Genomic DNA, 13,484 nt, shown 5'->3' on the forward strand with positions numbered 1-13,484 from the left:
TGCCAGGGAGCACAGGAGAGGAAATAACATTTCCTCACACTCTAAAATTTCAGCCACTTGATGCTCTCTTTTAAAAGCAAATTAAAATCATGGTTAAAAATCCCCAAACCTTCAAGTAGAAGAAGGAAAAATTTTTGGATTCAGGAGAATTGCCTAAAGCTACCAACAGCAGCAGTGGGAAAGGGAATGGGAAGTGGGATGGGGTGACTGCACCCAGCCTCCGGATGGAGGAACATCAACGTGTTGGAGCCAGTCCAGAGGAAGCCACCAGGATGATCAGAGGGATGGAGCAGCTCTGCTGAGAGAAAAGGCTGAGAGGATTTGGATTGTTCAGCTTGGAAAAGAGAAGCTTTGGGGTGGCCTCTCAGCACATGAAGGGAGACAAGAAAGATGGAGTGAGACTGTTACAAGGGCCTGGAGTGACAGGACAAGGGACAATGGCCTCAAATTGACAAAGGGTAAATTTAGGGGAGATGTTAGGAGAAATAGTTCCCTGTGAGAGTGGTGGCACAGGTTTCCCAGAGAAATTGTGGCTGCCCCATCCCTGGCAACGTCCAAGGCCAGGTTGGACAGGGCTTGGAGCAGCCTGGAATAGTGGAAGGTGGGTGGCACTGGATGGGCTTTAAGGTCCCTTCCAACCCAAACCATTCAGTGATTCTGTGAGCCCATGAATTTGGAGACAGCTGAATTAATCTATCAGCTCCCTTTTGGTTCTGCCCCCTCCACCCCATTACCAACAGGGATGCCTGCACCCCATGAAATGGCCTTGGGAATGCTCTGTAGCAGGAACAGCATGGCTAGAGTCTCAGCTTCTCCTGCTGTGCTCAGCTAGATCTGGCCACTTTAAGGTGATGTCCATATCCTGTAAACACATATTTTTTTCGTGTTCTATATTGTTTGAAGTCTTTGCTTTGTTCTGAAGTTTCCAGCAGTCTTCTCTGAAAAAAGCTTCCCAAACCCAAGACCTCCCAGCACCTTGTCAGGGATTCATCCAGATGACTCACAGGATACATGTAATTTCTGTGGAGTAGTAATTCCCTCTGGTTAGAGCTGGAAGCACAGAGCTGTGTGACCAGAGAGAGATGACTCACTAGGTGACCTTCAGATTACGCCTTTAGGGGAAGATATTTCAATGGAAGGAGAGTTTTAACACAGGAATAGATGGTCTTAGGTTATGGCTAACACTTTCACAGGTTGTTATGAGCTGGCCAGAGGAGCATGTGCCAGGAATGGGGCAGGAGCTCTCAGCTGACCTGAGCTGAATGTAGTTAGGACAAGAAACCCAGTTTAGGACTAAATACAACTTGGGCCACATGTAGCCTCCATGTTCCCACTGCTGTTCCTGCTGTCCCTGCTGTAAGAATGACATGAATTTAGGGTTCAGATGAAATGTGCAGTTCAGGTTCATTTTCTCTGGGTTTATTCCTTTAGTCCATGCAGTGCAGAAAGTGATCACAAATAATCTTATATGGTAAGGAAAGAAGTAAGGATGCCTGGGAATTGATTTGCAAGTGTTGAATAAAAGCTGCCTAAGATATTAAAAAATGGTGGGTTTTCCTCAAGTCATGAGATTCTGATATTAGTAAGAGGGCACATATACATAAGAGTGATGTTTCATTCTCATTTAGAAGATACAAAGCTTCCAAATAATACAGGCTGCCTGCACAGGAAGGTTTGCTGAATCTTGCTGTGTGAGTCTTTGCAATCTTTTAGTACCCTCTGGCAGCCCCTGGGGTAATATTTGTTTAGGGTCTTTAATAGTTTTGGAAACGTGTTCTCCTAACTCAGCTGAATAAAAGGAGTTTTAAAGGTGCAGATTCTCCTCTTCACATGACACTCTTCAGTGTGCAGAAGTCAGTCTGTTAAAACACCCAGAATTTAGTGAATTTCCTGCCAACAGAATATTGGTATATAGCAAAGTATTGCTCTGATATCTTTCCCTTGCCAAAGGGAAGGACTGTCCTATTGATCTCTCCCATGCTACAGGTTGGGAGATGAAGACAGATTTCAACATTTTTTTACTGTAGTGGCAGTTTCCTGATGTAATCCAGGATTATTCCCTGCTGGCCAAACAAGAGCTGACAAAAAAAGGCCAGCCCTCAGCTGAGCATCTGATTCAAAAGAAAATTCAGCTGAAAGGCGAGCATTGGAAAGATGAGTCAATACAAAAGCAAGAGGCAGCTCTGGATTTAAGCAGAAGACCACAGCATTTAACCTACTTTAGCAGATCAATGCAGTGGATTTTTAATCATCACATTAATCCTAAAATAAAAATAATTACCCCAGAGATTGGTATTAAAGTCCCTTAATTATATCTCATTTCATCATCCTTTTTACTGGGGATCAGAAGCTGCAGAGACCAGAGCTTCCCAATGCCATTTCTCCAGCTTGTGGTTTGACTCTCCTGTTAGAGAACTTCAGCTGCAACTGCAGGGATGAGGCACTGGCCTTGGTGAGAGCACCCACACCCATCCCACCTGGGAGAAAACTGAAAAAGGGCAAAAAAGAAGGTGGACAGGACTCTGCTTTCCAATGACACTGCATAAAACTGCAAAGGAAGGAGTGGGGAACATTACACAGTGGGTGAAAAATGTGTGAATGCCTAGAAATTCAATCTCTACACTGTCCCCTTCTACCAGCAATGCCAGGAGCCCATTAAAATCCCATAAGGGGAAAGAGAGAACTTTGACCTGAGGCTGGGCCCCTTATCAAATTTCCCTGAGCCAAGTTTATTTCCTGGAGCATCCTTTCCTGTCCACAGTCCTGCCACCCCCAGAGATGCTCTGGGAACATGGCCATGGGCAAATGCAGGATCCTGAACCTCCATGGACAGCCTCAGGTGGGATTTTATGGCCATCAAACCAGCCCATTCCCTGCTTGTAAGGGCAAGTGGCATGGCACACAGCAAACTTTGCTATCTTTCTCCCAGAAAGGGGTACCTTTCTCCACTCTCTTCTTTGGGACCAGTCCTGAGTCTATGCTGTCACCTGCATTGTGCCCAAGCTGTTTGTTTTGGGTCACACTCCCCTGCCCTGATGGCCTTTACCCATTTCCACCATCTTCTTGCAGAGAAAAGAGCTACCCTGGTGTTATATTTAGACTTAAAAGCACTGTACACTTACTGAAATAGTACGTTAGAGCAATTTTCAGGTTTCTCCAAATACATGGGGGAATTTCTTCCTGCTGCCTTGGGAGGAGGCCATGGGTCCTGTTGTTGCTGCAGGTATTGGGATGCAGGCAAAAGCATCCCAAACAAGCAGCACATGGAATCCCAGAGAGTAAATGGCTGCGTCCCCAGGCTCCAGCTTGGCAAGTGGCGCCAGGGATATAAATATCCCGCTTCCCCTCTCCAAGGAGCCTCTCCAAAACCACCAGGTACAAGTCAAAACACGTCCGAGGAGCCTCACAGCCGGAATCAGCTTCTAGCAGGGGGCTTAACACCAGAGGTTTGTGAAGTGAAAGAGTAATTAAAGGTTACAGCTGCCCCTGCACAGAGCTCGCTGGCAATCAGACTGCCCTGGAATGCTCACCAGAAGGTACTGCAGGGTGTTAAGAGAGAGGGAGGAAAAGGAGAGCTGAAAACAAAAAAAAAAAGGTACCTTCATAGTAATATTGTGGTAACAATGCAGGACGCTGATTAAATCACCTTTGTGTCACCAAAAACTTACAGCCAAACCCTGCATTTTTATTTCCTTGGAAGAGGGGAACTGCCAGTTCCCAGCAGAAAGGAGCCGAGGGCTGAGATGCTTTTTTTTTTTCCCTGCACTGAGTTAGGGGAGCCCTCTATGAGACTATTTTCACATGATTAATTAAAAAAAAAAAAAAAAAGTAAAATAAACAAATCATTCCAAGCTGGAGTTTAAAAAATAAAAAAGAAAAGTAATATTTTCCAGTCCAAGTGACAAATATATATGCTCATCTCCCTACTTGAGACTCTTTGATGGCAGAGGGCTCAGAACCAGACTTTTTCCTTGCAATCCCAGGAATTGGACATCAGCCTTTTTTCATTCCCTGATGATGACAGGAGAGGTTCCCAGGGCATGAGGCAGGACAGAGGCCACAGAGACCACTCAGTGGAAGAGTTTTTGGTTGCATCTTCTCATAATTTTATCTTTACCATTTTTCATTTCAGTGTGTACTTGTGATTTATTTTTCTTCTCTCTAACCCTGTTGCAGTAATTTTGACTTGGAAAAGCAAGGATTGGTAGGACTGCCAGGCCTCCAGGACAAATGGGAAAAACTGAGAAAATAAGGCAAGATGAGACCTCGACCTAGCCATAAAGTCAAATTCTTAACAATGAGGAAGATTAGTACTACCCTTGTCTACCTACCAGGTTCCTGAAGCTCCCCAAATGTGGAGATTTTATACCTCCTCAGGTAATCGTTTTCTTTAAAAGTTCCCCATCATGATTAAATCCAAATCTTTCGTGCTACAACATTTTAGCACTTTGTGAGTGTTTAGAGAGAGGTATTTATTGCTTTTTTTTCTTCTAAGATTTAATTTGGGTATTTCAAGTCAGTTATCCTTTCTCCCCTCAGTTTTCTCCAAGCCAAAAAAACCCCATGTTTTCAACACTTCTGCTCATTCTTGCTTCTTCCAGCTGAGGAAGTCACATTTTCTGGGAAATGAGGTGCCCAAAAAAAATCAGAGCCCCCCAGACAAGGCCTTGTGCTACACAAGGCACACGAATTGCTCCGTGGATAAACAACACCCCTGTCTAAACATATTAATATCATGCTTGCTTTTCCCTCCCAGAGAGAAATGTTGGCTGATTTGCCAGCATTTTGCTTGCTCCTGGCACAGGGCAAACAACTACATGAGTTGCAAGCAAGGCAAGAACCAAACCATTTATCTCTCCTGGCAGAATGCAGCTCAATTCCAGTAAAAAATTCCACAGCAGCTGCCTACACAACTGAAACACTTACCTCAAAGCATGTAATGGAAACATTCATCTTCATAAAATCATGCAAGCTGTAACTTCTCAAACCAGGTTTAAGTAAAATAAACTCTGCATGGGTCAAGGTTAAACATTTATAGAGCCCCCTCAGTGTTTGCTGTGAAAAGAGCATTTTCAGATCAAAGAGTGATGTGCTCTACAGTGAGGCAGTCTCAGCAGCAATTCATAAGAAGACAGCAGTGCAAAAATAAAGTGCTCTCTTGGTTATCTGGAACACTAATATTGATTTTAGGAACTGCATCTGCATGTTTGTTTCTAAAGACATCGAAGTTTCAGCAATGAACAAGCTACTTCAATTCAACATCTTGACCCATTTCAGCCTGAACTTACATAGAGTGGGAAGCCTTGTAAGGGGCAAATACTCAGGTGGCACGAGTCTGTTTAAGTTGAACACAAACCTATATTTTTGCCACAGCTGAGGATTTAAACATAACCCAGGGAACTCACAAAACATTATATTCTGCCTAACCTTCTCCTGCATTCATAACCTAACAAACATTACAGATGCTGGATGCACCTTCCCAGACTGACAAGATATTGTTATCATCAGCAAAACACTGAGAAGTGGTTCGAACTGCTATAATGGTCTGCCTGGGGCTCCATCTCCCCTCAGCCTGATCAGACAACTTTTCCTATTCCCTCTGACCCCCCCTTACCTCTTGAGATAGTTTCTCCCGTAGAGGATCTGCTGCAGCAAGGTGACCACGGCAAAGGCGCAGATGAAGATGAAGAACAAAGTTCTGTTTCCCAGCAAATCCCGGCTTGATGAAGGGTCAGTGTATCCCATCCTTCTGAAAAGCCACTGAAGCTTCACTGGGTAAAATTCAGTTCATTGCCACCTTCATGCCCTTTTTGCTGGGGACTGGAGGGGAATGCCTGCTGGCTTTTCTGTGAGCAATCCAAGGACAAGGTATCCCATTGTTTGGCCCTGCTGCCACTTCCTTGCCCCTTTTGGATGTTAGCTCCAGGACTGTGCGCAATGGCTTGCTTCCACGGTAAAGTTTCCAGGAGATTCAGACGTGGGTAACATCTGAAATCATCTCTCAGAGCTCTCTCAGCGCAGGCAGCCTGTGCTGTGTGAGAGGCATTCTGTTCCCTCTAAGCCTCTCTTGAAAACCCGCTGCTAGCAATTATCTACTTCAATCCCATTTTCATATTCCAGATGGGGGAAGCTGCACACAAACCAGAGAACTGCAGCCAATGGCAAACACGGGGCTCCGGCAACCTGCGTTGGAAGCACATAGTCGTCAGCTCCTCTCTGCTTCTGCTCAGTGATTCCGACCAAATGTGCTCACAAGGAGACGTGACTGGGGCTTGCTATTATTGAACAAGCATGCAACAATCATGAGGATTTCATTCAGAACCCTGCAGGGGAAAAAAAAAAAAAAAAAAGGAAAAAAGAAGCTCAGCAGCAGCAGTCTGGTCAGGCTAGCAGGAAAGCTGCATTCTGTGCAGCAGCACGCCGTCCGTGCCGTGGCTCCGGTGCTGTGGCATTTGCATGCAGAATGCAGAGCCTTCAGTCCCACTCTGCTCACTATTTGGGCTCCTCTGGTTCCCCTATTCCTCCAGAGTAAGCATGAGCAAGGTCACTGCATCCCTTCAAGGACAGAGCTCTCAGTGCCTGCATGCTGATTTATTGGAGGCTCTGAGTAGCCTCACAGCCGCAGAGAGGGAGCCTGCCTCTCAGTGCAGGCTCTAAGAACCATTCATTTAAAGAGACAAATATTCTGATTGTTCCTCCACTAGACAGAGTTCTCTTTTGAAAGGGCAGAGCAACAAGACCTTGTCCACAGCCATCGTAACTCCTCTAAAACCCCCTCATTTTCAGGAGAGGCTCAATTTAGCTCACAGGGAGTTTTGTTGCTCATTTCACCGGGAGCAAAATCTGCCCCAACCCGAAAACAAGTTCCAATGAAAGCTTTATCCATGAATGAAACATCCAGACCAGGAGGTTGTTTTGCCCCAATAACAGATGGGAAAACGATTTTGACAACAAAATGAGAGGGGAGAAATCCATTGTCTAAGAGAATAGGAAGATTTTTGCGTGAATAGATTTTCCAACAGTTAAATCAGCATATGCAAATTGCTCTAGTGTGCCAGGAGCCCAGCTGTGTGGAGAAGCAGAGTGCTCATGGACTTTGTTTCAGCTGTAACTCATGCTCCATGTGAAGAAGGGCCAAAGGTAACTTTTTGCAACCCTTTCAACACAATCCTTAAAGACAGGGCTAGTCCTCAGCATGACCTACAGCAATTTAGGCAAGACAGACAATGGCTAAAGCAGGCTTTGCCTTACCTAATTTTAAGCAACAGAAGTCGCACAAGCGTTTAAGGTGTGAAGCTGGTCACCCTGAACTCCTGCAGGCTGGAGAGCAGCACTTCAGACACAATTGATTTTGCAGAGAAGGTTCAGGGACCCAGCCCCTGGTGTGTCTTGCCTCAGTGCCTCTCACAAATCCCACACCTCTATTTCTGAACCCTGCTAAATGCTACCATTATCACCTTGCTTATAAATAGAGTGGGGACCCTGAGTCTGATCAAAGATTATCCAGGGAAAAGCAGGGGTAGAGGGCAAGGACATACTTCCTTGGAAACACTCTTTTACTATTTTGTCATTCAGGGTCTTCCATAAAAAAGGAAAGAAAACCAATATTTAGGTTAGAAAAATAACTCAGTGACATGCATTGTACTGGGAATAATACATACACCAGGGGACTTCAAGTTAAACACAAAAAGTAGTTTGATTCCCTATTGTCAAAGTCATCAGCTCTGGGGCCAAATATTTATTCTTTAAATGATCAGTTCATATAAGCTTGCATTATATAAGACTGTTTCCATATAGGAACTGAAACATTTCGATGGATCTAGCCAAAAATCCTCTCAGGAAAATGAAAGCTGTAAGGCCATCAAAATTCCCAGGCTGAGACCCCACAAGATACTGCACTGGCAAATTTGTATGCAGCAGCTTAGTCGAGGCCAATAAGTTCAGAAGTGAAGGAAAATTTACTTAATGATTTGAACTGTTTGATTTCTACTGATAGCTTTGAAAACTCAGAGAAATTTGCCTCAGTTGCTCTGGGAGTAATTTTACAATAACGGCAAATTATCAGATAGTAGAATTTGGCTTTCTATGATTTTCTGTAGGTGTGAAACTTATTTTGCAGATTCTTATATCACCTAGCTTTTGGTGAAAACACTTTCAGCTTTTCTACTTTTACTGCCCTCCATTCAAAGGGATTTTTTTTCCCCTTGAGATCTGTGCAGTAATGCACCAAATTCCTGAGCCTAGCAGAAGCTCTTTCTCCTGGAGTGATGGTGAGCCTGAGCTGCAGAAAACAGCCCATGTATTCTGTCAGTCTTTGATTTTCTGTGTCCTCTCATCATTCTCTGCTATATCAGGACTGGCCAGGAGATGCAGCACCTGAGAGACCTATGAGCAGGAGAGCTGCACACCCAAAGTACAAAGGTATCTACAAAAAATAAGAGAGGTTTTCTGTGCCAGGGCTTGCACGGGCATCATTCCCGACGTCACATGCAAAAGAAATCTGTTTGCTGCCCTCAGCCCAGTACAACAACACTGCACGACTGGAAGCAGAACAGCTCCATGCAAGCACAGAGAAATAGAATGTCTATTGACAAATTTTCATAGGATGCTCAAGGTTGCCTGCAATATTTATTGTGAGTGAAACTGTCTGAGACTGCAGAAGAAGTGCTGAATGAGCAGTGTCAGCACTCATTCCCAGGGTCCTTTGAGAGTTTGACTTGTAAACTGCAGGCCTCCTTTAAAGCATCAGGCCTCTGCAGAGAAAAAAATATATTTTTTTATAATAATTTTACACCCTGCACTTGAACAAGCAGCAGACAACAACAGATCCCCTCCAGAGTGTGAGAAGGATTGGAAAAGCCCTCTAAGAGCATTGAGCCCTACCATTCCCGCAACATTGACAGGTCCACGTTCACCCATGCCCCCAAGTGCTGCATCCACCTGCTTTAATAACATTTCCAGCACAACAGACACAAGCTCAGAATGGGTATTCCTGCATCCATTCTTGGAGCACAGACTTCAAAATCTAAAGCAAATCTGGCAAAGTGGATCTTAATATGAAGCTGCCAGAAGCAGTCAGTCTTACACGTGTCTGGCCTTTATTTGTTGCATGTGAGCTGCTTGCTAAATATCACCAGAGATAATCTGTCACAAGAAACTCCTCCAGCCTGAGCAGTGAGACTCTGAGTGCTCTAACACAAACACAAACATGCTCCTTACTGTGACAACCTCCAATGGGAGCTCATCATTTGCCCTTGGGGCCCAATGAAGCAGGTTTGAATTTATTTATTTTTTTAAAAAGAAGTTAGCATTAAATTTCAAAGACGAAGAAGCCAAGACCATGCTACTGAAGCTCTATATGAGGAAAGATGAATTAGCAAGAGGACAAAATCTGGTAGGGGTCAGACTCTACTTCTCTTCTGGAGGCAATAAGTTCATATCTCTCCCTCTGTTGAAAGGACAATACGCAGCCCTTCCTACTGAACTGCAGTTTATTTTTTAATGCAAATGAACTAGAAAAATTCATTTTTGATAGGCAGGCCTGATTGGGAATTTTTTTAAAATATCTTTCACTGAACCTGTCATTTGAATCAGTGTTTGACTGATCATGCATTCTAATTTCAGCTGAAAGCAAGGGTATTTGGTGTCTGGGACAGCAGATCTGTCTCTTGGTTGTTTAATCACAGAACACTTAACTGAACATGTAAACACCCAAAATCATACAGGTTCAGGGTAAAAGAAGACATGCTTCACGTTCCCCTTCAGGGTTTTTTGTCTTCCTGCCTGCTCAGCCACCCTTCATGGCTGTTATTCAGACCAAAGAACTCCACAGCCAACATTGCAGAATACTATGGATGGTAAACAGTTTGAGGAGAACATTTTTTTACACCTCATTTTCCCCCCTAAATTGAAATTAAATCATGCCTATTTACAGTTTCTACAATGCTTGTGTGAACTGCTAGATCCCTGATTTTGCAAAGAGCTGGCACATAGGTATATGGCTGGAAGGTTCTGCTGAACACGAAACTCATAAACATATGCTTATCAATATTAATTCTTTTGCAGATATAAAACATGAATTTATTAGCATAATCGAGTGCTTAACACAATGTCTAGTCCCCCATCACTGCCACAAATCCATATGTCTTAAACTGAGAAAGTGAAAGAAGCTGAAAGGATTCAGCTAAAATGTAAACATTTATTTTCTTCTGAGTTGGATTCAGCCACGTGGAGGTGACAGTGGCTAATTTGGCACCAGGCTCCCACCTGTGGAGACAGCTGAATTAGAGGACATGTCCTGAACACAACATATGGTCTGTACACTGGATGCACATTACCTCATCTCTTAAAGCATGACCAATTTTCCTCCAATTATGGGTCATATAGTGCCCCATTATAGGGGAAAAATGACCCAGTGCATAAAATACCCCTTTTTTATCCTGATGACATCATCTCTGTTGGGAAAGGAATGATGTCTGCCTCAAAGGAATAAGGTCTTCTGGCAGGAAACTCTGCAGAGGCTGCCTTGGCTGCAGTGCTGTACATTTACTGTTGACAGTTCCTTATAGCAGAGCCTGCTAAAATGTATAACAAAATGCAAAACTCAGAGCTGAGGACATCTCTGCTTTCCCGGTGGTATTTCCATGTTCCTAGAAAACAAAGGATGTTAAGTGTGATTGTTATGGTCCTGTTCATGCTTATGGCTCTGGAAGTAACTGAGAACAGTGGAAGCCCAGCCTCTCTGCAGAGAAAAAGAAACAGGACCCAAATTCATTTACAGGAATCATCAATAATAAACATTAGTTTGATTTTGGAGCACTGCATTAGAGCCCTGGGTTTAGCAACAATTCAAGAGGACTGAGACGTTGGCAGAGCCACAGAGGGGTCAAAGGGTTTCCATGGCCAGCAGTTGCTCTCAAATAAGAAATGTGATCCTGCCTCTATTCCAAACAAGTCATAACTCCCACCCAGTTCTCCAAAACCACCTTTAAAACCTCCCAAAGGAAAGCACTGGAATTAGTAGCACTCACTTTAATGGGTGTTGAAAGATTGGTATTTCTTTTGGATGAAAATATTCCAATAGTAACATTACAATGAACAAATATTTCCCATGACCAGAATAAGGATCACACATTATCTAATGCTGAAAACCACAATTACCACAATAATTAATTATTTCACTATTTCAACAGTACTTTTTTACAGGAAAAGTGAAAAGGTTAATCTCAAATATTTTTAAAAATATGCAATATGGCATATTAATTCACAGAGAGAGCATATCAGATTTTGGAATATGTTTTGCTTTGTCAGTGAGTGGCATTAATCCACATTAAAGAATGGATGTAAATGTGAAAATGAAACTTTTCCTCTGAACTATCAGCTAATTAAAAACTTCAAATTTTTACACTGCTCTTATGATCAAGATGTAAAAGAGACCTATTATAGAAAATTATTTAGGAAAAGTTACAAGGGTAACTTTTTATCTCAGTTCTGCAGTGATTTTGTATTCAGAGGAATTAAGTATCTTCCTCTTGAATTAACCATCAGCCCATCAGATTCAGTTCCCATGACCTTTCAAGCAGCCCAGACATTCAGGTTTTGAGCCATTCCTCATTATGCACTCCAACAGCACTAATTACAATGCTGGCTACACACATTACTAACCACTAGTCTAACTGCTACTTTACCTGAGCTACTCCTCTAGCCAAAGCCAGTATGTATTCAGGCACATCATGATTTTTTAAATAATCCATGCTAGTCCATGTTTAGTTCAGTCCATGACAAAAATCGCTAATTAAAAAAAAAAAATCCATCTGGCTCTTTTGGTCTTCAAAAATCCATATTCTTCATGAGGCATATTTTATTTTGCTTTTCTGGCACTGTGGAAATGCCCACTGGAACCTGGACAAGGAACCTGGAAGACAGACACCTCTACCCTTACAGCACTGTGACCATACACACCTTTCTGCCCCTCTTGGGGCAGTGTGGATTCAGTTTTTAAGCCTTGCACAGTCTCTGATCTGACCTGAAAAGTGGCCACAGAGGTGGCTATTAATAAAGCTGGTGGCATTTTCAAATTCCTTCCTTTGGCTCTGTGATCTGCCATAAATCCCTGGGTCGTGCTTTCCTGTGTTAGGGTAACAAATAAAGAACATTCCTGGAACAGTTAGACACTGCAGCCAGGCATCAGCTGAGTCAGCTCCTGCCACTGGCATTTGTAATTTACCCAGGCAAGAAGGAAAGGTGACAGTGGGATTTATTAGCCCCTTTGGCAGGCAGCAGGAATTGCAATTTGGAAGTCGTGTTTGGTAGCATGGAAACGGCTCGGCTTACAAACAAGTGCAAAACCAAGACAACAATGGTCCATTTTGCTGCCAAACAAGCTTGAGAGTCTCAAGGGCAGCACCAGCCACCCAGAGGAATAAGCTCCAACCAAGAGATCCAAGAAGGGCCTGGATCACCCCTCTGCCAGCAGCTTGGCCTTTTACAGCCCTGTTACGGGCAGCGCTGGCTGGCATGGGCAGGAAGATGGAGGGCTGCAGCAAAAAATGTATTTAAGCATCTCACTCCCCTTAGGATGTTGGGAGTTAAATGAAAATCCTTGTTTGGCTCTTGGCTGCAAGTGAATTTGTCCAGGGCTGTGATTAGAGCAAGACCTTAAACTCAGCCTGGGATAGTGGAAGGTGTCCCTGCTGATGGCAGTGGTTGGAACAAGATGGTCTTTAAGGTTCTTTCCAACCCAAATAGTGATTCTACGATTTATGATGACTCCGTTGACATTAGCTATATTCCAACTACTTCCAGTGCTGTATTCCACATATTTCTTTCTATAACAGGACCACCAGTACATCCATCAGTCAGAAAATTTTCAGTTTTTATCCACGATCTTTGGTGGTGGTGTTGACCTCTCGCTGGAGACCCTGCAACAGATGTTCATTTAAATAGCTGAGTACAGTCAACTGGATGTGTTTATTGTCTCTAAGAACCTAAAACGGGGAAGACAGAATGGTAATTTATCCACAGCCAATATTAACATCCAACACCATATGGCCTACAGGATCCAGTGCTGTGCAGGCAGATATTAAGGAAATGCCTTTGACAGGGAAAGATCCCCAGAAGTGTGGGGATGAGGAGAGGGCAGCACAGCATGGCACTTAGCCAGAATAGGGCTGGGGTTTTTTTTCAGAATGTTCCTATCAGCATCACCTTTATTTAAACATCACTTTCAATCAGCTTTTTTATTTTCTTCCAGGTGTATCCAGCAGCTCCTCTGGAGCTAAGAAATTTGTGCGTGGGTTTTCTTTCACGCACTGTGGGTAGGAAGGTATGTGGGAACTATAATTCAGTCACTCTAAATCACATGTAGCTGAAGCTTGAAAGAAAAATAATAATAAATGGTTCAGATTGTCAGGCTCAGTGCAATTCTCAATCAATTAAAGCTTATTTTAGCACCAGGGCAGTTTATTTTTATAATGTTCTTCTGG

The 13,484-nt window shown here is 43.3% G+C and overlaps 1 protein-coding gene across 2 annotated transcripts in view; it reads right to left on the reverse strand.

Moving 5' to 3' along the window:
- ST8SIA5 (ST8 alpha-N-acetyl-neuraminide alpha-2,8-sialyltransferase 5) overlaps positions 1-6,612 on the reverse strand; it is a 48,130-nt gene extending 41,518 nt beyond the window's left edge. The window contains exon 1 of one of the 2 annotated variants that reach the window (XM_071425816.1): positions 5,615-6,612. In XM_071425816.1, coding sequence (XP_071281917.1) covers positions 5,615-5,745 — 131 coding nt within the window. In that variant the 5' untranslated portion in view covers positions 5,746-6,612. The remainder of the gene's footprint in view (positions 1-5,614) is intronic. The other variant, XM_071425815.1, reaches the window with a different exon arrangement.
- Positions 6,613-13,484: the final 6,872 nt, after the last annotated feature.

This window comes from Agelaius tricolor, unplaced genomic scaffold (genome assembly GCF_023055355.1).
Source record: "Agelaius tricolor isolate 1412-34295 unplaced genomic scaffold, bAgeTri1.0.p SCAF_4, whole genome shotgun sequence".
Taxonomy (NCBI): Eukaryota; Metazoa; Chordata; class Aves; order Passeriformes; family Icteridae; genus Agelaius; species Agelaius tricolor.